This window comes from Pseudonaja textilis, chromosome 14 (assembly GCF_049901715.1).
Source record: "Pseudonaja textilis isolate UNSWEBS1 chromosome 14, rPseTex1.2, whole genome shotgun sequence".
Taxonomy (NCBI): domain Eukaryota; kingdom Metazoa; phylum Chordata; class Lepidosauria; order Squamata; family Elapidae; genus Pseudonaja; species Pseudonaja textilis.
Genome location: NC_142003.1, coordinates 5843352 through 5867929, shown reverse-complemented (window position 1 = coordinate 5867929; position 24578 = coordinate 5843352). Strand labels below are relative to the sequence as shown.

At 42.2% G+C, this 24578-nt stretch overlaps 1 protein-coding gene across 2 annotated transcripts; it reads right to left on the bottom strand.

Annotated features, from left to right (window-relative positions):
* Nucleotides 1-3372: 3372 nt before the first annotated feature.
* On the bottom strand, nucleotides 3373-23935 carry ZP2 (zona pellucida glycoprotein 2). 2 transcript variants are annotated; one of them, XM_087912725.1, is made up of 18 exons: nucleotides 23760-23935; nucleotides 21754-21812; nucleotides 19056-19142; nucleotides 18064-18158; nucleotides 16878-17045; nucleotides 16207-16251; nucleotides 14856-15044; nucleotides 14303-14399; nucleotides 13574-13755; nucleotides 13119-13251; nucleotides 11995-12176; nucleotides 11197-11288; nucleotides 8635-8759; nucleotides 6848-7037; nucleotides 5877-6012; nucleotides 5064-5160; nucleotides 3871-3951; nucleotides 3373-3527 (listed from the first exon to the last, which is right to left on the bottom strand). In XM_087912725.1, the coding sequence occupies exons 1-18, from the start codon at nucleotides 23795-23797 to the stop codon at nucleotides 3397-3399; spliced, it is 2127 nt and encodes a 708-aa protein (XP_087768851.1). In that variant the 5' UTR covers nucleotides 23798-23935; the 3' UTR covers nucleotides 3373-3396. The 2 variants fall into 2 exon arrangements, with proteins under 2 accessions (XP_087768851.1, XP_087768850.1); XM_087912724.1 differs by lacking the exon at nucleotides 23760-23935 and adding an exon at nucleotides 23370-23566.
* Nucleotides 23936-24578: the final 643 nt, after the last annotated feature.

The window sequence follows — 24578 nt, the reverse complement described above, 5'->3', positions numbered from 1 at the left end:
CAGAGGACAAGACAAGGTGGCAATATATAGTTGGCTTCCGGTTTGAGTTCCTTCGGCGATAGACAGAAATCTGCGATCGTGCGCGGTTTCGGTCTGGGCTTGCCGCTGGAGCGCCCCGAGCCAGCCGGTTTCGGGGCTAAGCCACCCTGTAGAGGTGGTGAAGAGGGGGGAGACTGCCAGCAGGGTTGAGGAGAGCCGCATCTCTCCTCCTCAGCTGGCCATTTCTCCCTTTCCCGAAGGCGGTTGGAGCGGTGGTCAGAAATGGCCACCTCAAAGAAGAACTCGACCGGAAAAGAATGTGCAGGAGGAAGATAAGAAGTGAAAGTTTTGGCTGACTGGGTTAAATTGCAAAAGCAACAACTAAGGTACCCTGGAATTTAAACTTACAAAAAAATAACATCGTTCCCAAAGAAGACTCTGAAGAAGCGAAGGAAAGTGAAAAGGGAAAGGTTTGGGGTTTTTTTCTTCTCTCCCTTTCCCTATACTGACAACTAAGAGACTTAAATAAGAAATCGGAAAAATCTGCTTTGACATCAACAGGCAATTAAGCTGAAAATAAAACAAAATGTCAAAGGCATAACAAAGATTTCTGGACACTAAGAATTTTTTCATAAGCAGGAAGGAGAGAAAAAGAATAAAAGGGCTGAAAAGAGGGAGGAGACTGCCTGGAATTAAAAGGAATCTACAGTAATACTTCAACAAGACTTCTAAAAGATACATTTTAACTGAAACTTTGTAAGTAAACAGTAGAACCCCAGGAAGAGAAAGTGAAAGAAAAGAGCAAAAAGAAACAGCTTGCGTGTATTTGGATTACTTGGTGATCTTTGGATTCTTGGTTATTGCATTTGAATGACTAAAATTAATCGGGTGATTGTTTAAAAATTTATACAATGGCACTACTTCTGGATGAATTGAAAATGGAACTTAAAAAGTACAAAGAAGATGCACAAGAAGGGAGGAGTTCTTTTGGCTTCGTTTTTCAATTCTTAGAAATGGAGATTTGGAACTATGAGAAACAAGAAACGTCTGCAAAACAAGAAGACTGGGACAAAGAAGAAGCCATCTTTAATGAACAAGTAATTGTATGTGGGGAAGAAAAAGGAAAGGCGGGGGGGGAAGAAAATGGAGAATTTAAGACTTAAAAAAACAACCAAAGAAAAGAAAAATAATTCAAAAAATAAGTATAATACTGGAAAGCAACAGAAAAGGGGAACGCAGAAGAGAGAAATAGAGGTAGAGAGACAAGGGGGTAAAAAGGGGAGAGAGAAGAAGAGAGGGAAGAAGGAAAGGAAAAGAAGTTACAAAGGATCAAAACAAGATATAGAGAAGCAGGGCCTATTTAGAGATAATGGGTGAAAATGTAACTGAAAAAGGGATTCTGTAAAGATACATAAGATTGTATTGTTATATTAGTAATAGAAATAACTTTAGAAAATTGGAAACAATGTCTGATTAAAATGAGGGATAAAATCGTGTAATTTAGTGAAATGTTTGTTAATAAGTGAAATAAAATAAATGAGAAAATTGAATTAGGAAGGGATGGGAACATTTTAATTAGTTAATGTTTTATAAAATATAAGTGGGGGGGGGAATTAATTATAGAAAGCTTATAACTGTTCCCATAGAAGCATGATATTTAATTGAAAAGTAATGTTAAAGAAATTAAGATTTTAATGAATATTAACATTAATGATAGAATTGAATTGGAATGGAATGTGTTATTTTAATTACATATATTTATAATTTTTTCTTTTTTTAAGAATATAGTGTGTATTTTAAGAATGTACCAAGCAGAATCCGAATGGAAGTTATGTATTATATTGAATGTTATAACTTTAAGGTATATATTGAAGCTTAAATAAGAGTTAAATGGATAAACTTAAAAGATATAAAGGTGTCATACTCCAATCAGCAACTACAGGAGAAACTTTGTTTAATGAGAAAAGATAATAGATAATTGAAACAGGACAGACAAAAAGTATAAATATAATGATTTGAATTGAGATGAGATAATTAAAATAAAATTGAGAAAATTCAAAGAGGGGAGAAGCTATGTAGAAAATGTAAAACAGTAATAAGATATGGAATAGAATATGAAAATGAGCATGAAATTGAATTTGTGTCTGTACGAAGAAATGTAACCCGGGATTACGCTACTTTCAAAAAATATGTTTTATTTGTATTTTTTGGTGAAAACTCAAATAAAATTTACAAAAAAAAAGATGGAAATATATAGAAAAGTGGGATCATTTTGTATTTTAGATATGTGGCATTTCTAGCAACCAGACCCTAAGAGTAAATGCCTACATTCCTTATGAAAAGGTCACATAAAAAACCATATTGTCTGCCGAAGAGGAATTCTCGCCTGCTGTGTGAGAAAACAGGAGTGCTGAGAAGCAACTGATGATCCACCAAATTATGCAGAAGCACAAAGCTGCAAGAGCTGGAGGAGGTGTAAGATCACTCCAGTCCCTCATCATAAGCTTCCAAACAGGCTACGCAAACCCTCCTCCGCCCAAGATCAAACAGTTGCTTTTTGCAAACGCAGAAAAGGGGGGGGGGGCGAAGAAAAGAGCTCAAACCCTTTGAAGAGGCTATTTCAAAGTGATAGTTAAGCAGGAATATATCTCAGAGTATTAAGAGCGTTACAAGAGGAATTAGACTGCCAGAGAAGGGGGAGTCTAACATGCAATCCACCAAATTTCGGTCCGTATTGTTGGAAGTTAAAACCCGCCCCTCTCCTAGGAAAATGAAATATTTTAGGATATATTAAAAAGGTAGAATAGAAAAGAAAAGTAGAAACTCAGAGAGGCAGAAACTCAGCCCCTGCACCTTGGACCATTACTCTGGCCTAGGCCAGTTTATTTTACATAACAAAGATCTACTCCAAGTAGAGCTACTGTATAATAGGAATTGCCCAAAGCCCTTTCATTACATCATCATCATCCAGCAAGGCTCAACCAAGCCTGGGACTCAGGACAGCCTACAGAGTTGCCCCTGCATGGCCCCATGGGAGTCTGACAACCAATCAGAATACACGCTCCAATTCAAATCCCAACAGAGGGTATAAAACAATTGCACTCTCAGCATATATCAGCCCTTCTTTCTTCACCCAAACCATGTGATCCTGTCCACCACTAAACCATCTTTCCAAGCAGTCACCGTGTTTCCGGTGTCTTTCTTCCCCACTTGGAACCGAACCCAGAAGGCTATTTCTTCCAACAGTCTGGATCTCACCCAGGCTTAACCCAGGTTTCTTTCGTTCCTTGATTAGGGGAAGCCCTAACTGGATGGGTTCACACACAGTGTAAAAAAAAGGTTACCAGCAAGCCATCATGTTATGGCTTAGTGAAAGAACGTCGCGCACACATCCAGGTAATCGGGAGATCTTTTTATTCAATTGATCAAGCCAGATCCTTTCCGCCTTCGGAATAACAAAACCAGGACCACACCCACGGCAGTCAAAAGGGCAAACACGGTTATCAAAGAAACGGCAATCCACACCTTGGTGCTCAGCTTCTGCTGGCCTGTGGGAAGGATACAAAAAAAGGTTTTTAAAAAGGTGGGGAAAACCAATAGCTTCACATCACGGCAAAGAGACCTGTGAATAAGGTCATTTAGTCCAACCCCCTTGCCGAGGCAGGAGCTATACCCCTATTGCCATTTCAGACGAATGGCTGTCCGGTCTCTCCTTAAAAAGCCTCCAAGCGATGGAATTCATCTCTCGTTCATCCTTCTCTGCCTTTCGACTTTCAAACATAGAAGGGAGGCTTCCACCACCTGCTGCATTTGCATAACTTGGGCCCCAAGGGCACCTGGGAGCTTAACAGACGCTTCCCACGATTGCTACAATAATTAAGGATGACGTACCTTGCATGTTAAACTGCTCCTCCGGTACCAAAATGACAGCGTGCGGCAGAGTCACAACTGCGGACTTTTCCATTGCCTCCTCTGCAGGCAGAAAATTATGGTTTATTGCCGTAAGACTACTCGGCCCCAAAAGTTACCTTTTAGTACAATGGAACTTCATATCCCAGAATTCTTAAGGATTTGGCGTCTGTGTGTAATGTATATAATGTATGTATGTATGTATGTATGTATGTACCTGCCTGCCTGCCTGCCTGCCTATCTGTCTGTCTATCTACCTACCTACCTACCTACCTATCGTATCTATCTAATCTACCTACATCTCTCTCTCTCTCTCTCTCATCTCTGTCATCTATCTATCTATCTGTCCATCTATCTATCTATCTATCCATCCATCCATCCATCATATCTATCTAATCTACCTATCTCTCTCTCTCTCTCTCATCTCTGTCATCTATCTATCTTTCTATCCATCTATCTATCTATCTATCCATCCATCCATCCATCATATCTATCTAATCTACCTACATCTCTCTCTCTCTCTCATCTGTCGTCTGTCTGTCTGTCTATCTACCTACCTACCTACTTACTGTACCCATCTACCCATCTATCTATCCACATATCTACCCACCTATCTATCCCCTTTTATGACCCTGTAATCCCTTAATTCAGGGTAGACCTAGGGCTCCTGGATGGAACCGAGCATTTACTGTCCGGATGCCCTTCCTGACACCACATAAGAGTTCACAGCAAATTCTTTTTCTCTGCATCCAAGAGAGAAATATCTGCTGTTACCTAGGATTGAACTCTCAAACTTCCCGACTGGGAGGCGAACTACCAGGCCACTCACATCGCTCTCATCTGTCCGTCTGTCTGTCTGTCTGTCTGATTCATTGGCCACAGGGTAAATCTGTGTAGCTTAGGGTATTAATCCACCGAGAACAGTGTTTCTCAACCTTGGCAATTTTAAGATGTTATGCATTTCAATTCCCAGAATTGGCTGGGGAATTGTGGAAGTTGAAGTCCGAATATCTTAAAAAGCTTGAGAAACATTTTTTTAAAAAATCAGGTTGGAGTTAAATGCAGAAAACAAATTTAAAGGACACGCTAGCTTAGCCATACCATTTGATTCTTCTCATGTCCCTTTTTTAATCTTTATCTCAACTGAGATCTTTCAGGATGACCGTAACCCTTACCTCGTCTTTTCCTGGAAGAACGGGGACATCGAGAAGAACACAGCGGAGAATCTGGATGCTGCCTGTCACAGAGGATAACGCTGCAGTGAAAATACACCTAGGAGGAAAGGAAAGCTGTCAGCCTACAACCTCCTGTGGATCAACTAAAAGGCAAAAGACACAGTCGGGCTACTCCACATTTACAATGAATTTACGTAGCTTCCTCTCAAGGTTAAAGCTGAACAAATGAGTCACTAACTGCTACACAGCGAGTCCTCGACTTAATGGCCACAATTGAGCATTACGTTCCTAAGTGAGGTAGCCGATAAGTGAGTTTTGCCCCATTTTACAACCCTTCCTAGCACGCTTGTTAAGTGGATCTGGCTTTTCCCCGTGGACTTTGCTTGACAGAAGGTTGTAAAATGGGATCACAGGACCCCAGGAGTCTGCAACCGTCGTAACTGTGAACCAGTTGCCACGTGTCCGAATTTTGATCACACGACCATGGAGATGCTGCAATGGTCTTAAGTGTGAAAAACAGCCATAAGTCACTTTTTAAAGCGCCCTTATAACTTTGGCCACTAAGTGAATAATTATAAGGTTGATGTTCAATTTTCTGCAGTAAAAGCATAGCAAATTTCACCAGCAATTTTCAGCCATCATGTGAATGAATCTGCTAGTAACAGGGGGAGAAAATTCTGGGGACCTACACCAAGAATAATTGAGGGCTCCATATGGGCTAGTTAAATTACAGGAGCAATTTTCCAATTACTGCTCCAGGTCTGGCAGGAAAAAGAAAAATCAATCTTGCAAGGATTTTCAGCGGAAACTCACGTGATTGGACAGAGTTTTGCCATTGGAGACAAAAGCGAATGCCTTCACTTCAAATCTTTGGCGGAAATTAGCGTAACTGACCGCCGGGCCGACTGGATGGAAGATGGTTTTGTAATTGTCGAGTTCATATTCACATCTATGAAAAGAAGCAAATCAGCGTTAATCCAATGTTCATTCTTCTCTCTTTGGAAAACCTGCAGGGATTGTTTAGAAGCAACCAGCAGAGCAGTATATTTTTGCAAATAAAAATAAAATATAAAACATAAAATAATATAAAATATAAAAAAATTAAAAATTAAAAATAATAATAAATAAAATAAAATATCCTGTCTTTAGGGACTGGTTGTATTATTACAAACTAACGCTGTGTAATTCACGGGTTCTGCAATTCACGCAACCGTTTTGCACAAGGTTTGTGCCACACACTAGGGTTCAAGTGGATCAGGTAGAAACGGTAATGCCTGTCTTTAGACAACATAAACCTGGTTGAATGTTCAATTCGGTCAGGATTTTATCTTGGTTGATTTGGTGACAGGCTCAAGACTCTTTGTATCTGCACCTTTTCCAGCATGGTCTAGTGGTTAAGGCACCAGGCTAGAAAGCGGGAGACTGTGAGTTCTAGTCCCACCTTAGCCATTGAAACCAGTTGGGTGATTTGGGGCCAATCACCAGAATATGGTGAATTCTAGTCCCGCATTAGGCATGTAAACCAGTTGGATGACTTGGGGCCAATTACCAGGAGACGGTGAGTTCTAGTCCAGCCTTACCATGAAAGCCAGCTGGGTGACTTTGGGCCAGTCCCTCTCTTTCAGCCCAACCCATCTCACAAGATTGTTGTTGTTGTTGTGGGGAAAATAGGAAGATGAAAGCATGTTTGGATATGTTTACAAAGATGAGTTATTTGTAAAAATAATAAAAGCAGGATACAAATAGGTACACGAATAAAAATACGGAAAATAAAGGCCACTTACCCGTCAACCACAATGTTCCAATGTGGCAAAGATGAAGGCTCCAAGGATAGGGTAGCCCAGCAGTGCTCCAGCATTAAATGGATGTTTGGGTCATTTCGGTTAAGGACTTGAACTTCCAGAAAAATGGGCTGTCGCAGATATTTCACAAGTGGATATTGGTCATTTGTGTAAGGAACTGAGTAGGACTCATCTGCAAAACAAGAAACCAGATTTGGGGCTGCTACTTCCCGCCTAGCGTTTGCCAACCCTGGTGGCATTCACACAACCCATTCAAGCATGTCAGGATTTGGCTTCCAAAATCATTTGACATTTGTTACGCCAGCATCTTTAACCCAGTTCCAAAAAACCTCAGTGCTTGTGCTGAGAAATTTAGTTGTTCGAAGCTTCTAAAATACTACTTTTTTCTCCATTTTTCTCAGCACCAGAGGTGGTATTCAGCAGGTTCTTACCGGTTCTGGAGAACCAGTAGCAGAATACCACCTCTGACTGGTCCTGCCACCATCTATTCTCCATCTCCCAAGTCCCAGCTGATTGGCTGGTCTTCTTTGGTTGCCCTGCACAGGAGAATGGAGCTGGAAAGCAGGTTAGTGGGTGGGGAGGAAATGGGGATTTTGCAATTTCCTTCCCCTGCCACACCCACTAAGCCACACCCACAGAACTGGTAGTTAAAAAAAAATATTGAATCCCACCACTGCTCAGCACATTTTTCAAATTTTATTACACACCATTTATCTACCGCTTCAATCTCTGTGGACTCCATCTAAGCAGTTTAAAACTGGATTTCAAGTTAATGTTTCCAAATTGGAAAAAATATTATACGGGCAGCTCTACTTTAGTTTAGCTTTTTAAACTTATGACTTTCTGGTTTGGCAGCCTTTTAAGGCACACATTAAGACAGAAGACAAAAACCCCCAATCCGCATGTAATTATGTTTATGTGCATTAACTGCACACCCGAAGGAGACTTCAATTTAATAGGCCGTTAGGGCACCCTCTTTCTTCCCAATGTCTTTTAAAAGCAAAAAGACATCATTTGCAGCAATTTAGGTCATTTCTATAAACGATGACATTATGCAAATTACAGAAATTATTACAAAGTGTGTAAAATTAACTCTTTGGTTATTTTTAAAGAGCTTCATCCAGATAACTATGGATACATTAGATCTACATCAGCTGGAACTTCTGGGAAGTATTTTTTACAAACTGAGAATCTTCTAAAATCAGAGTTTCTTAACCGTAGCAATCTTAAGGTGTGTGGACTTCAATTCCCAGAATTCCCCAGTCAGCCATGCTGGGAATTTTGGGAGTTGAAGTCCACTTCTCTTAATGTTGCCAAGGTTGATAAACACTGCTCTAGATACTGGAAATAAGGTATAGGTTCCCCTGTTAGTGGTTTCCAGCTCTAGGGGACAGTGCACATCTCTATGACAAAGCCGAAGAGCCAGCGCTGTCCGAAGACGTCTCCGTGGTCATGTGGCCCGCAGGACTAAACGACGAAGGCGCACGGAGGAACACTGTTTCCTTCCCACCAAAGTGGTCCTTATTTTTCTACTTGCATTTTTTACATGCTTTCAAACTGCTAGGTTGACAGAAGCTGGGACAAGTAACGGGACCTCATTCCGTTATGCAGTGCTAGGGATTCGAACCGCCGAACTGACGACCTTTCTGATCAACAAGTTCAGCATCTTAGCCACTGAGCCACCGCGTCCCTATACTGGAAGTAATAAGATGCAAAACTGCAATGAAGAAATATCTCCCACCACCTAGCCATGAATTGAAATATCTCACCTGGATAAATGAGGAGAAGAAGAGAAAGTAGACCCTGGTTGATTGCAGGCTCGGGAGGAGGAAGCGTGTTTATCTTGACGTTCAAGGAAGTATCGGTACTCTCGTATGAGCAAACCACGGTCAACCTGGAAGAAAAGTTGAATAACGTCAGCCCTTTGACGTAGTCTGGACAGGTAACCAAAAACCTGAGCACCAACACTATCTTTAGGGTGAAGTTATCTTGAAAATCTGAACGCACGCCTCTCCTCGCTTACCTTTACTTCCCAAAGAACTAGGGAGGATCCTAGTGTAGGGTTTCCAACCTAGGCAGGGGGTTGGACTAGAAGACCTCCAAGGTCCCTTCCAACTCTGTTATTCTATTCTATTCCTTCCAAGATGCCTTTTCCACCTCCGTCCTTGCTTTGGATTTGAACACCTCTCATTGAATATTGCCAAGCAATTATCAATAGCACTTATATTCAGCTTCAAAGGTGCTTTTTCAAGAGACAACTGGACTTTCTGGTTTTTCTTTGAAGACGTTTCGCTTCTCATCCAAGAAGCTTCTTCAGTTCAGAACTGGATGAGAAGCGAAACGTCGTCAAAGAAAAACCAGAAAGTCCAGTTGCCTCTTGAAAAAGCACCTTTGGGACAACTATGAGTTAGGACGACGGAGAATCTCCATAGTTGTACCACTTCATAGTGCTCTACAGCACTGGTTATAGAGACAGCCTCTTGCCCCCAACAATCTGGGTCTTCACTTTTATTGACCTTGGAAGGATAGAAGGCTGAATTAACCTTGAGCCGGTCAGGATCAAACTCCTGGCAGTGGGCAGAGTTAGCCTGCAATTCTGCATTCTAACTACCGGGCCATCTTTATTTTTTTATTTTATTTATTTTATTTGGTTTGTCAATTGCTTGTAAAATAATAGGTATAAGTAAACACATAGTTATGAATACTGCCTCCTGTCTCCCAAGGTCATTCTCACATCCTATTACAAGCATACCAAAAGATGTATGTGCCATCGGCTTCACCAAAACCTGTTTGAACCTCAGTGTTTCCAAGTGCAGTTCACCAGAATTTGCACTGTGCTGTTTTTTGGGTCACAAACATTTTCTAAATACATGTATACAGGCAGCCCTCTATTTACATACCATACATTTAGCGCAGGGGTCTTCAAACATTGACAGCTTTAAGACTTGTAGACTTCAACTCCCAGAATTCCTCCTGTTAGCTGAAGAATTCTGGGAGTTGAAGTCCACAAGTCTTAAACTTGCCAAGTTTGAAAACCCTTGATTTAGTGGATGTTGAAAGTTACAATGGCACTGAAAAAAAGCAAATGATGACGTTTTTTCACCCTTAACACCCGTTGCAGCATCCCCGTGGTCATGTGATCAAAATTCAGATGCTTGGCAACTGGCATGTACTTGTGACGGTTGCATCGTCTCCCAGAGTCATTTGCAACCTTCTGATAAGCAAAGTCAACAAGGAAGCCAGATTCACATCCATGCTACTGACTTAACAACTGCAGTGATTCACTTAACAACTGTGGTAAAATGAGGCAAAACTTAGCAATGTAAATTTGAGGCTCAATTGTGTCGAGGACTGCCTGTATGTGTGCCTGGCTGGAAGGGGACAATTCTTTCCCTAATTCATCTGCATTCAAAGATTTTATTTCCCTGCCAAGATTCAGCCAGAGTTTCAGGTCTTCTAATGTTGTTTTAAGTCAAAAGATCTCTCTTCTTAACCACCTGCTCAGATCTGCAGTATCTCATTTCATAATCAATTGAGGGAAGAAGGAAAAAAAAAAGAATGAAAACCTCTCTCGCTTCAATTCTATTATTCTTACCCTCCTGCATTTAAAGAACTGTAGCCTATTTCTTACATGACTGGGTTTACACGTCACTCCTCAGTCATAAGGTGAATTTCGGCTTAGTGGATTAAATAAAAGCCAGCCACGTCTATCAATCACAGCCTAAAAGATTAGCGTGCATCCAAATGCACAATTTAGACAACAGCACAAAAAGCTCCGCTTTAAATGATCATCCTAACTGAAAATGCAGAAGATTGATTGCAGAAATCGCCACGTACAAGGCAGAGACATAATCATCCAGGTATGATTTTTTTTTTAAAGCAGGAGCTTAAAAAAATCTTTTTTGCTATCTGGTTTTCAGTCATGAACCAACCAACAGCAGGGAAGAGGATATTCATTCAATCCAGAATTATATAGCTACATAATGTTACATCATTTAGGTCAATGGCATGAACTCTTATGAATATTGACTGCGCAAGTTTCAAAACAATGAACTTTGCGCGGAGTCACACCCTCAGAATTCAAGTTTTATCCGTCGCTTCCAAAGTTACTAAATAGAGGCTGGGCCAATTGGCAAAAATCAACATTTTTATTGCACTTACCATCAATGCATATTCCCCCCAAAAAAGCATTGCAATCCAAGTGTTCTCGAGCAAAAACCCCAATTTTGCTGGAATTGTGCACGAATGGAAAAGCACAAATACCCATAGAAAATGATCTTACGTGGAGGTCAAGAATCTTGAGCTCCACATAACAGCCAAGCCAGATTCACCTGAAATCGCTGTCTCTGGTGATCCAGCGTGGAGGTTGATCTGGCCAAAAGGTACTCACTTCATTTTCATAAATGATCTTCTCACCAACAATCTGGAAGCACAAAAGGGTACAAATACATGATAACCATTCCTTCAGCGAACCTTCGAAGTTACAAAAGCACTGAAAAAAAGTGACTTATGACCATTTTTCATCCTTACAACCATTGCAACACCCCTGTGGTCATCATCGTCATTTTAATGACCCCATAATCCCTTGTGGGGTGGACTCTGGGCAACAGAATGGAGCTAGCAGGGTGTTTTAATGGCCGGATGCCCTTCCTGTCAACAATGAGGAGTTTTGTTCAGCAGATATATTCCCATTGTGTCCAGAGAGAGAAATATCTGCCTCTACCTAGGATCGAATTCACAGCCTCCTGATTATAAGGTGAGAGCTCCACCTCTAGGCCACCGCACCACTTTGCAACACCCCTGTGGTCACGTGATCAAAACTGGGACACCTGCCAACTTATTTTTACGACGGGTGCAATATCCTGGGGTCATGTGATCCCTTTCTGCCATCTTCTGACCAGCCAAATCAGCACGGAAAGCCAGATTCACTTAAGAACCGTGTTACTAACTTAACTACTGCAGTGATTCACTTAACAGTGGCAGCAAGAAAGGTCATAAAATGAGGCAAAACTCACTTAACAGCTGTCTCCCTTAGCAACAAACCTTTGGGGCTCAATGGCGGTCGTAATTCAAGGGCAACCTGTGTTGGCGAAGCAGGAGAACCAACCAGGTTCCCCTGAGGAACTCACCTTCACCGTGGTCCCGCAATCGTTGAGCGGCACACGGAAGTGGACTCGGTCTTTCGAAGCCGACCCGGGGACGGGCCCACAAGTGGGGTCTCTAAGCCTGAGGGTATCCAGGTTTAAGTCCGGTTTCGTACTGCTGCTCGCTATCTCAAAATCCATGTGTCCGTCTTGAGTGCATACGGAGACTGTAAGGAAGCCGGGTATCACGTATTACAACCACGATAAGCCACAATGAGTCCAACCGAAGAGAATTATCTGTAGCTCAGGGTGGCATCGGGGAGTCCTTGCTCCTCTTTGAGGGAGGTTGGCTGGCTGGTTGCAGACATTTCATGACCCAACCAGGGAACACCAACAATGTCTGTCTGATTTTGGCCCTGTTTTTAGTTCTCATTGGTGACCATTCAACATTTCAATGGACCATCCTGAGACACTTATGACATATTTAGCATATGTTAGTACAGATAGTCCTCACTTATTCAACATTGATGGATTCCACAAAAATACTAATGACACATTGAACATATTTTACTACAGATAGTTCCCACTTAATGACCATTTGAAGTTACGATGGACCTTCCAGAGAGACTTATGATATATTTAACAAATAGATACATATAATCCTCACTTACCAACCATTCAAAGTTGCAATGGATCTCCCCGGTGATATTTATGACCTACTGAACATATTTTACTAGATAGTTCTTACTTAGTGACCCATTTGAAGTTACAATGGACCTTCCAGAGAGACTTATGACATATTTAACATATTTTAGTACAGATAATCCTCAGTTACCTTAAATACAAAACCCCAACATCCATTCCACAGAGAAAGCAGCCCCAAAATTATAGCTTTATCATTTGTGGGAGAGAAAAGGTGGGGGAAATTGCTAAAGGATCTAAATTCACCATGAGACCCAAGCACATATCAATTTGTTGGTCAGAAAATGTGTTAACAAGGCTGAAAGGTGTGTGCATTTTGTCAACTGAAGTAGAAAGACAGAAGTGGCATATTCTCTGCATTGGGGCTTCTCAAGAAAGTTGGCCCATAACCACAATAGGATGTTTAGATCTTTGCAGGCCACATTTGAAGATCGATTTTTTTTTAGCAGCGATGTTAAAATCCTCACCTATTGGTGCATTTTGTTCACAAGGACATTCTGGATAGCTCACCATGGTGGCTATTTCCCCACGGTAGTCAAAATTCAAAGTCAAGGACGCAACGTACAACTGAATACCTGAGCAATCATGATCTCTGTAGGCCTGGAAAATCAGAGATAAAATTATTCCACTGCTTTCATCAGAATTGCAACTTTTAAGACAGAGGAGCAGTTAGACCTGATGGTTAATCAACATATGATCCTATTGTAATACATTCTAGTTTCTCAACCCTGGGAACTTTTAGAAGTGGACTTCAATTCCCAGAATTCCCCAGCCAGCTCTTGTACTTTTTAAGACCAGGGGTTTCCAACCTTGGTAACTTCAAGACTTGTAGACCTCAACTACCAGAATTCCCCAACCACCAAACAACCCCCGACATTTTTTTTGGTCTCGTGAAATATGTCCTCAAACCCAAGTAACTTACCCGAGTGTTCAGAAGTCTTTTGGGAATATACAACTTTACTCCTTTTCTGGTATCCACACCAATGCCATTGGCTTGAAGTTGGTGTACCAGCATGTTCTTCTCATTCAGACTGACAGCTGTCAATTTTCCTGGGAAAGCTGGGAGAATCACCATCATGTGGGTCGAATTACAGACTGCTGGGCCTGAAAAGTTGAGGGGAAAGATTGAAGATTTTCCAAACCAATTCTCCAATTTGTAATGGTCTTCTGCATGTTGAGGTTCTTCAAGAAAAACCTCGATCCTGATTAGAAGCTTGCATAATATACCTCCTCCAAAAAGTATGGGATGTCAGACCAACCACATTATATTAATCTGGTGAGTTTAATAACCCCATTATGATATTCAGGCCTAATGTGGTACGATAAACCATGATTTCCAAACCATAATTGTTGCATTTACACACAACATGCCAAATCGTATTCAAGTTTTGTATATTTTCTGAGTTCAGCTTTGTCAGACTTCAATTAATCCATTTCCCTACCCGATGAGAAAACAAAACTTGGATCAAGAAAGGAAGATAAGGAAAAATACTTGGGTCTTCATGCATGAAAAAGGTGTGTAAGATAAAGGAAAGGATAAAAAGAATCCGCTAATGACAAAGAACATGACAAAACTACAGATGGAACAGCCGTGACGCCAATATCTCCATATCCGATGTAGAAGCAGAATCTTGGAAACAAAAGTTTTCACCTGGGGCGCAGATCATTCTTGATTCCAGAGTCAGGCGCTGCTCAGGTGGCCCATAAGTTAGCTTGATGGCTACTGTGTACAACACGTGGTCATCTTGCTGTAAGACATATAGTCACGTTTCATGCTTTCAACATTCTAGAAAGTGTTTTATGCCAATATCCAATCCCAAAGGAGGTCTTGATCCAAACCATTAAAGTAAAAGGTTGCCCATCACTACATCATCACCATTTCCCCCTCCCAAATTTTGTTCTATTGTATTTTACTAATGTGATTCTTTTTGTTAGTTTTTATTGTTTTTTATTTTTATTTTTTGTTTTAAATATGGTTTTACATTGTGCAAGCTGCCTCGAGTCGCCATGGGCGAATAGACGGCCATATAAATTAAATAAATTATCTCATAGCGCATCATTACCATTAGGCTTGAAAGTCAGCTGTGCTCTCAGTGTACATAAAAAGAAAAGATATTCATCAAGAGTCAAGAATCATAAGGTACAACACTTAATAACAGTCTAGGGTGCAATAAGCAATCAAATCTATTTCTCATTTCTTGTACCTTGTAAACTGCGACTCCTCTAGCATTAAATGGGACTTGGATAATGATATCACTGGCATCAGAAAAGAAATTATAGCCTTGTTGAATCGCCTGCCTGAGACTCAAATGATGGATCCGGCCATTATCCTCGATCGATACGATCCACTCCATTGCAGCTGCCACTTGAGGCTCCATTCCAGGCCGGGCGCCCTATAAAAAGCCACAACGTTAAGAAGGATCTTGGACCAAGATAGGTTTGCACTAACCACGTTTCAGAATCTGTTCTTCAAACTTCAGACCCCACTTTTAAAAGCATTCCATTCCGACGGTGCTTACGAACGGGTTATCTAGAGAAACGAAACTTCTACAGCTCCACTGAAGCTTGAGGGAGTCTGGAAGCTTTTCAAGGACATTTTAACAGGTGTGAAGTTGAGGCAGACGGTTCCCATAACAAAGAGAACTTGGTCTACATGGAAGCCTGGGGGTTTGGCTGGGAAAAATCATTGTTTAACAGATAAGAAATAGAGTTGGTAGGGACCTTGTAGGTCATCTAATCCAACCCCTCTGCCCAAGTGGGAGACCCTACACCACTTTTGACAGATGGGAGTCCAATCCCTTCTTGAGAGTCTCAAGTGATGACGCTTCCACAACTTCCAAGGGCAACTTCTGTTCCATTGGTTGATTGTTCTGTCAGAAAGTTTCTCCTTATTTCCAGGTTAAATCTCTCCTTGTTCAGTTTCCATCCGTTCTTCCTTGTCTGGCCTACAGGTGCTTTAGAAAATAGCTTAACCCCTTCCTTCTCTCTGTGGCAGCCCCTCAAATACTATGAAGTTTAATACTATGAACTGGTGCCTGGGAATCTCGGGAGTTAATTTTGCCTCGAGATTACTATGCAAGGTATTCAATAACACAGTAAGCTTTTCAGAAATAAAATGGTCCTGGATTTTTTATTTGGATACTCAGGATGGATGTTGACATTAAGATATTTATTGAAGAGGACCTTAGAGATATTCAAAAATTTCCATCATCTGTGCAGATGGACGCCTCCTAAAATCTTAAATCTCCAAGCAGCAATCTAAAAAAAAAACCCCAGACTTAATTTGTGCGCTTTCATTATCAGCCAATGCACACATTTAGAAGGCTTGAAAAAAAAATATCAGCAAGTCTAATTAAAATCATGCAGACAGATTCATTTTTTTCTCCCAACTAAGCCGCAGTTTGTGACAATAGCTGTGATTAAACCACACGCTCAACTGCAATCAAATAAATCGTTATAATGTGAGCCAGATTATAGATTCCTCCCCTCCCCCCAGTGTAATTTTACTGGTAAACACGATTCAACTAGCTTGCCTGAGAAAGTTGGATTACGTACCATGAGTTCATCCCGAAAAGTGGGAATAAGCCTTGGGAATGTAACCTACAAGTGGAAGATATTTGGATGTGAGCATGAATAGCAAAACAGTTCAATACTTTCAAAAGAATTGAGTTGAAAGTTTAAACAGTCACTAAATCAACTGTTTTAAGTCAAGGACTATCTGTACAACAGAAAACATAAGCCATGCAACAAACACAAAATAAAAGAGAACAGAGAAAAGAGGAATAAAGAGGGATTGAAGAAGATAAAAGAATAGAAAATAGAGAGAAGAGAAATAGAAGAGAGAATAGAATAGGAGAGAGTAGAATAGAGAGAAAATAAAATAGGGAATAGGAGAGAATAGCAGAGGAGAAGTGAATAAAAGAGAATATAGAATATAGAACAGAAATAGGAGAGAGAATAAAAGAAAGGAGAGAGAACAAATATAAAGAATATAATAGAATACTTTGACCAAGTGGGATTAAACACACAAGGAATTTGTCTCTGGTATAGCAGCTCTCAGTTTACATGCAAAACAACAGAGAAAATAATCATAATAATACTAATACGAGAAGGTGGTAGAAAAGATGAAGAAGATAAAATCAAAAAAGCCATATTACATGGCTAAATATACAAAAGACAGTTCTTGGGAATTAGGTGATCAGCAGAGTGATGCCCTTCACACTTACTGCCATGACGTTTTTGGTGCAGTTTGTAGTAGCGCTGGCAAAACCATTGTCGGATGACGCTTCATCAGCCTGGAAGGTGTCGCAGTCCACGCTGTAAGTTTCATTCTGGGGTCGAACTCCCTCGGTAGCGTTGAACTGCAACCTGAATCTCAGGCGTGGTTTATTATCCTGGGGATAGAAACCGCAGAAAGACCCCCATCCGACAAAGCTGTGAATTCCTGGAGAGCAACTTCTCGAGTAGATGATTGCTTTACTGAGGAGTTAGCCACCCCAACGAGTCCAACAAAGCATATGATTGATTTGCATATGGCCAGTCCACAAAGTGACATAGGGCGTGGGTCTCCAACCTTGGCAACTTTAAGACTGGTGGACTTCAACACCCAGAATTCCTCAGCCAGCTCCCCCCCAATCCCCCAAGCAGAGAAGATTATTGGAAACTCGCTTCCCATTATTGAGGATGCTGCTTATAAGCACTATGTGCTTAGAGCCAGGGGTGGGATTCAAATTTTTTAACAACTGGTTCTGTGGGTGTGGCTTAGCTGGTAGGCGTGGCTTGGTGGTCATGTGACCGGGTCGACGAGGCTTAGCGGTCATGTTATTGGCTGGGCGTGGCCAACTCAATATCACTCACATTGAGGCACGCAGCTCCCCGCCTGGCCTCTCGTGACTGTGGGGGATGCTGCAACAGTCGTAAGTATGAAAAATGGTCATAAGTCACATTTTTCAGTGCCATTGTAACTTTAAATGGTCACTCCACACAAGCAGAGTACCAGCAAAGGAGGGGGAAAAAAACTCCAGAGAAGTTCCAGACAGGAAGTCTAGTCCTGCCAAGAATGCAATAAGGGTTAAGACAGAGGCAGTTTCTGTAAGCAACACCAGAATGTTTCCTTCCTGCCTTCCTTACAGGATTAGGCCAGGAATTTCTTCTAACTGGTTCTCCAAACTGCTTAGAATGTTAAGAACCGGTTCTAGCGAATAGGTGCCAACTGGTAGAATCCCACCCCTGATTAGAGGACTTCAGCACCATCCAATTCCCTAATTCTAGGAGTTGGAAGTCCACAAGCCTTAAAATTGCCACGTTGGAGACCTCTTGTTTTTTCAAACTTGGCAGCTTTTAAGATGTGGGGACTTCCAACTCCCAGAATTCCCCAGTCCACATTAGTCATAGCACCTCACAATGGCATACCTCCATTTCAGTACAGTTCTGGTGCCCAACCATCAACACTTGCTTTCCGTAGTCAATTTGATAACGGCAGTCTTCCATGTCATCCCCACTGCCATCTGTAGAAAACCAGCCAAAAGGTTAAAGCCAGGGGTCTTCAAACTTGACAGCTTGAAGACTTGTGGACTTCAACTCCCAGAATTCCTCCTCTGGTCATGTTAGCTCAGGAATTCTGGGAGTTGAACTCCACAAGTCTTAAAGCTGCTGAGTTTGAAGATCTTTGTTCTATTCTATTCTGCATTCTATTTTAAACTCTATTCCTATTCCAAATTCTATTCCTATTCTATTCCAGGAGTCTTCAAACTTGACAGCTTTAAGACTTGTGGACTTCAACTCCCAGAATTCCTCCTTCAGTCATGTTAGCTGAGGAATTCTGGGAGTTGTCCACAAGGCTTAAACTTGCCAAGTTTGAGGACCCTTGAGTTAGACGCAACCCATTCCTTTTTTTAAAAAAAAAAGTTTATTTTTATAACGTATCAAATAACAAATAAAACCATCTTTCAGTTATAGTGTGTCGGTTTGGTATACATATGTGCAAAATATCTATAATCCTCTCCTCCTAACTTTACATTCATATTATATTCTAATCAACATCCCATATCATATTATCTCACTATTATTCTATTATTTAAATTTTAGTTTTATTTCCGGGCTATCTTTAGAAGCAAAACTCAATTCTTACTAAATTATATTCATAGTATAGCTTATTTACAAATAATCAATTATAATATATCATTGCTATTATAATCAGTTTCTTACTCTTCTATCTAGCCATTGATAAAATAAATCCCAAATTTTATAATACTTTTTCTTCTTCTCTAATTGCTAATGTCAATCTACTCATTTCTGCATATTTGATTATTCTCTTAATCACCTCCTCTTCCAGATGCAACCCATTCCTAAAAGCATAAATTCAAACCAAAGAGTCCAAATAGTTGAAGAAGGATCACACGTACCGAGAATGTCTATGTCCCAGGAGCTCAAATTGGCAACTTCCTTTGGCAGCCAAATTCGCCACGGGTCATCGTGGCAAGACACCGTACCTGTTGTAAAAGATAGGCCCACCTTTTCTTGATACCCCTTGTCCAGAAAACGGATCAAGGTAGGACTATAGAGTTTCAGCCGTACCTATAGCAAGATCTCCAAGTTGACACATTTAACTATTAGGACGAGGGGCCAACCTTGGCAACCTTAAGACTTGTGGACTTCAACTCCCAGAATTCCCCAGCTAGCCGTGTCAAATCAAGCCAGCTGGAGAAGATTTTCCTCTAGCTAGCTAACAAACTTCACCTTTCCAAGATCAAAATGCTTGAAGATATTGCTCAGCAGGTAATGAACCATGAAGCCCATGTTGATTGAAGTTCTTCAACCCAAACCTTCCCTCTTGAGTTATTTCTATTTCTGCTCTATATTTATTTATTTATTTTTATTTATTTATTTTGATTTGTCAATTGCTTACAAGATAATAGGTATAAGTATATACGTAGTTATGAATACATGAAATAGATACACGCAAGAAAAATACAAAGAAACAATAAGACAGGGACAGTAGGCACTTTGGTGCGCTTCTGCACACCCCCTACAGACCTCTTAGGAAAGGGGTGAGGTCAATAGTAGACAGCCTAAGGTTAAAGTTTTTGGAGTTTGGGGAAGAAACCACAGAGTCGGGTAGAGTATTCCAGACATTGACCACTCTGTTGCTGAAGTCGTATTTCCTGCAATCCAGTTTGGTGTGATTAACCTCGAGTTTGTATCTATTGTGTGCTCTTGTGTTGTTATGGTTGAAGCTGAAATATTCACTGACAGGTAAGTCATTGCAATGTATGATTTTATATACCATACTTAGATCAGACTGAAGACAGCATAATTCAATGGTTTTCTAGGTCTAGAATTTCAAGTCTGGTAGCATAAGGTATTCTACAACGAGTAGAGAAATGGAGAACTCTTCTTGTGAAATATTCCACTATTGTTTGACTCCAAGAACAGCCTCACCTGAAGATACCAGGAGACACCACTGATGGTCATGTTAAGAGGAAGACCCCAAAGAGACTATCACGGGCTGGATTAACACATTAAGCCATGGCTAATTCTTGCTCTTTATTACCAAGAGCCCTTACTTTGTGAATATTATTTGTTGTTGTTTTGTTATGAGAATAACAGAGGTGGAAGGCACCTTGGAGGTCTTCTAGTCCAACCTCCTGCTTAAGCAGGAAACCCTATACCCATGACGATGAACCTATGGCACGCATGTCGGAAGTGGCACACAGAGCCATTCCTGCCAGCACACAAGCGGTCGGCTGGAACTAAGCCACTGCGAATGCATGCACGCATCCCCCTGCCTACCGGCTGGTTGTTGGGTATCTGCCTGTGCATCCAGGGTTGGACAGGGTTGCAGGGGAAGGGTGGGGGGTTGCATGCACACTGCATTATGGGTGCAGGTGCACAAGGGCATTTTCGGCACACGACGACAAAAAGGTTAGCCATCACTGCCCTATGCTATGCCAGTTTGGCCTGGTGGTTAAGGCACCAAGCTAAAAAGCAGGAGGCTGTGAGTTCTAGTCCCACCTTAGCTGTGAAAGCCAGCTGGTGAGTTTGAGCCAATAACCAGGAGACAGTGAGTTCTAGTCTCACTTTAGGCATGAAAGCCAACTGGGTGAGCTTGAGCCAATAACCAGGAGACGGTGAGTTCTAGTCTCACCTTAGGCATGAAAGCCAACTGGGTGAGCTTGAGCCAATAACCAGGAGACGGTGAGTTCTAGTCTCACCTTTGGCATGAAAGCCAACTGGGTGAGCTTGAGTCAATAATCAGGAGATGGTGAGTTCTAGTCTCACCTTAGGCATGAAAGCCAACTGGGTGACTTTGGGCCCAACCCACCTCACAGGGTTGTTGTTGGTCATTCTAATGGCTGGTGGTCATTTTAAGGCAGGGGTCTTCAAACCTGACAGCTTTAAGACTTGTGGACTTCAACTCCCAGAATTCCTCCTCCAGTCCTGTTAGTTCAGGAATTCTGGGAGTTGAAGTCCACAAGTTTTAAACTTGCCAAGTTTGGAGAGACTTGTTTTAAGGGCTCAGGGTAAAACAGCAGAGAGAACACAAAGGGCTGGATTGATACTACACATAAGCCATGGCTAACTGAATTACTTGATTTTAGCTTACTGTCTAAACCACAATTATTGCCTTTAAATCACAGACTAAGCACCAATCTCTAGTTTATCACCACAGCAGCTGGGAAGCACATTTGCATTAACACCAAACCAATATGGGGGAATTTTAAAACAAATTTAACAATTTATCCCATTTCTGTTGCACCATGGTTAGATTGCAATAGGAGATTATCACCAACAGCATTCACTCATCCCATCAAACCAGGTTAACAGCACCAAGTCTAAGTTTTCACCGCACATTAACCCAAAGGAAGGAGACTAAACTATGGCTAAGCAACTCAGCTTCACCAGGGGCGCTCAGAGCGATTGTAGTTTGCTCAGTTTGGGATTAGCCATAGTTTATAAACCAGAATTGATAGTTTGGCACATTGTTTTGGGTGCTTGCTCTGAACTTTAGGGGCAAACCTAGTTTGTTGCCCACATTATTCAACGGGAAACCAAGATACTTCCTGGAATATCCCATTCCAAACAAAGAGAAATTCCCGTTACCTGGGAACTCGAGAGCTCCGGAGGTAAAAATGCTGCTTAGAAAGTAGCCAAAGAAGAGCCTAAAACAGAAAGAAAAAGGGAAAGCTCAGCTGGTCTGCATTCATACGACCCCCTTCCCACGCCTAAAAAGATTAATAAAACTTTACCACGCATTGCAAGACGCCCAACCCACAGGCATCCCCATCCTATCCGCCCGGCGCAAAACAGACCGTGTAAATTTCAGCCTCGCAGTTTGCGCGCCCGATTCGGTTTTTATAGCCTGCGCGGTCTTTCAATGCGCATGCGTAACGCCGGTCTCAACTCATAATGTTCTCACGTTCAGCTCACCTGGGATGGGGAGTTTCTCTCCCTTCCTTCCCTCCTTCCTTTCCCCTCCCCCTTTCTTTTTCTTTCTTCCTTCCTTCCTTCCCTCCCCCTCTCCCTTTCTTTCTTTTTCTTTCCTTCCTTCCTCCCTCCTTCTCTCCCTCCCTCCCTCTCCCCCTCCCTTCTCTTTCTCCCTCCCTCTTTCCTTCCTTCTTTTTTCTTTCTTTCTTTCTTCTTCCTTCTCTCTTTCTCGTCCTTCCTTCCTTCCCCTTCTTTCTTCCTTTCTTTCCTCCCTCCCTCCCTCCTTTCCTCCTTCTCTCTCTCTCCCTCCCTCTCTCCCTCCCTTCTCTTTCTCCCTCCTTCCTTCCTTCCTTCCTTCCTTCCTTCCTTTCTTTCTTTCTTCTTCTTCTTCCTTCCTTCCTTCCTTCCTTCCTTCCTTCCTTCCTTCCTTCCTTCCCCCTCTCTCTTCCTTCCTTCCTTTCCTCCCTCCCTCCTTTCCCCCTTCTTTCTCTCTCTCGCCTTCCCTCTCTCTCCCTTCTCTTTTTCTCCCTCTCCCTTGCTTTCCTTCCTTCCTTCCTTCCTACTTTCTTTCTTCCTTCCTTCTCCCTCTCCCTCTTTCTTCCTTCCTTCCTTCCTTCCTTCCTTACTAAATGCTTCCCCTTTCTTCTATCCTTCCATATATGTCTATTGCTTTCTCTTTCCTTCCTTCCTTCATTCCTTCCTTCCTTCCTTCCTTCCTTCCTTCCCTTCCTTCCTTCCTTCTCTTTCTCGTCCTTCCTTCCTTCCTTCCCCTTCTTTCTTCCTTTCTTTCCTCCCTCCCTCCCTCCTTTCCTCCTTCTCTCTCTCTCCCTCCCTCTCTCTCCCTTCTCTTTTTCTCCCTCCCCCTTGCTTTCCTTCCTTCCTTCCTTCCTTCCTTCCTACTTTCTTTCTTCCTTCCTTCTCCCTCTCCCTCTTCCTTCCTTCCTTCCTTCCTTCCTTTCTTTCTTTCTTTCTTTCTTTCCTCCTTCCCTCCTTCCCTCTGTCCTCTCTCTCTCTCTCCTCTGCTTTTCTGTCTCCCTGCCTCCAGGTTTGGATAATCTGCCGCTACTTTGCAAGCGTGCAACCCCGATCCTCAGGCAGGCTTGCCACCCGTTCCCATTTCAGTGGAAACCTTTCCCTCGAGTTGCACGCTCAGAGTCGGGGCCGTCCGGTTCCCAAAGGCTGCCCTGGTCCCCCCTGGGCCAGCAGGGAAGGTGGGGAGGTTGCAGTGAAAACCCCACAGAGGTCGTCTTCTTCCCTGACTCGGGTGGGTCCGAGAGAGCCAACTGACTTACTCTCGGGGAATCGTATGGCGGACCAGGCTGCCACCGGCAGCAGCCATGTCAACTGAGGCGGGTTGCACCGAGCGAGGCTTAAAGGCTTTGCAGATCGCATGTCTTTATCTCTCGGTTTCAGTCCCAAGTTAGGCATCCTCCGGTCAGGTTTTTTTTCTTCTTCTCGGTAATGAAAAGAAAAAAAAAAGAGAAAAAAAGCAAATTCCCCCTCCACACACACACACACCCCGCTCATACAGTGTTTTTCAGATTTGGCATCTTTAAAGATAAGTGGATTTCAGCTCCCAGAATCCCCCATCCGGCATTCTCAAATAATCCCAGATAGGTTTAAAAATGCATTTTCCTTTCCTCACTTGGCAGCTCCATGCCTAAGGTAGGACTCGAACTCACCATCTCTTGGTTTCTGAGGCAGGACTTGAATTCACCATCTCCTGGTTCTAAGGTAGGATTTGAACTCACGGTCTCCTGGTTTCTAAGGCAGGACTCGAACTCGCCATCCCCTGGTTTCTGAGGCAGGACAAGAACTCGCCGTCCCCTGGTTTCTGAGACAGGACTTGAACTCACCATCTCCTGGCTTCTGAGGTAAGACTCGAATTCACCATCTCCTGGTTCTAAGGTAGGACTTGAACTCACTGTCTCCTGGTTTCTAAGGCAGGACTCGAACTCGCCATACCCTGGTTTCTGAGGCAGGACAAGAACTCGCCGTCCCCTGGTTTCTGAGGCAGGACACGAACTCACCATCTCCTGGCTTCTGAGGTAAGACTCGAATTCACTGTCTCCTGTTTTCTAAGGTAAGACTCGAATTCACCATCTCCTGGTTCTAAAGTAGGACTTGAACTCACCGTCTCCTGGTTTCTAAGGCTGGACTCGAGCTCACTGTCTCCTGGTTTCTAAGGCAGGACTCGAACTCACCATCTCCTGGCTTCTAAGGTAAGACTCGAATTCACCGTCTCCTGGTTTCTGAGGCAGGACTCGCACTCACCATCTCCTGGTTTCTGGCTCTCACAGCTAACATTATATCCTTAGTTAAGTCACCTGTGTGTGAATTGAGCGGCCGCATAAATTTATGAAATAAATAAAAGTCTTCTAAAGTGCACCTCTCTTCAATATATATATGTGTGTGTGTGTGTGTGTGTATACACAAACTTCTAGCTGTTACACACACACACACCAGCCCCGTCTGTAAAATGTTCCACCCTCCTGCTCTCT

What these genes read in the sequence shown, in the direction of transcription:
- ZP2 (XM_087912724.1), bottom strand. Translation starts at nt 23,416, where the DNA reads ATGGCTGCTGCCGGTGGCAGCCTGGTCCGCCATACGATTCCCCGAGA. An exon ending in GAGGAGTCGCAGTTTACAAG is followed by an intron (nt 14,400 to 14,855) that starts GTACAAGAAATG and finishes TATGTCTTACAG; the next exon opens with CAAGATGACCACGTGTTGTA. An exon ending in AAAGACTTCTGAACACTCGG is followed by an intron (nt 13,252 to 13,573) that starts GTAAGTTACTTG and finishes CTGATTTTCCAG; the next exon opens with GCCTACAGAGATCATGATTG.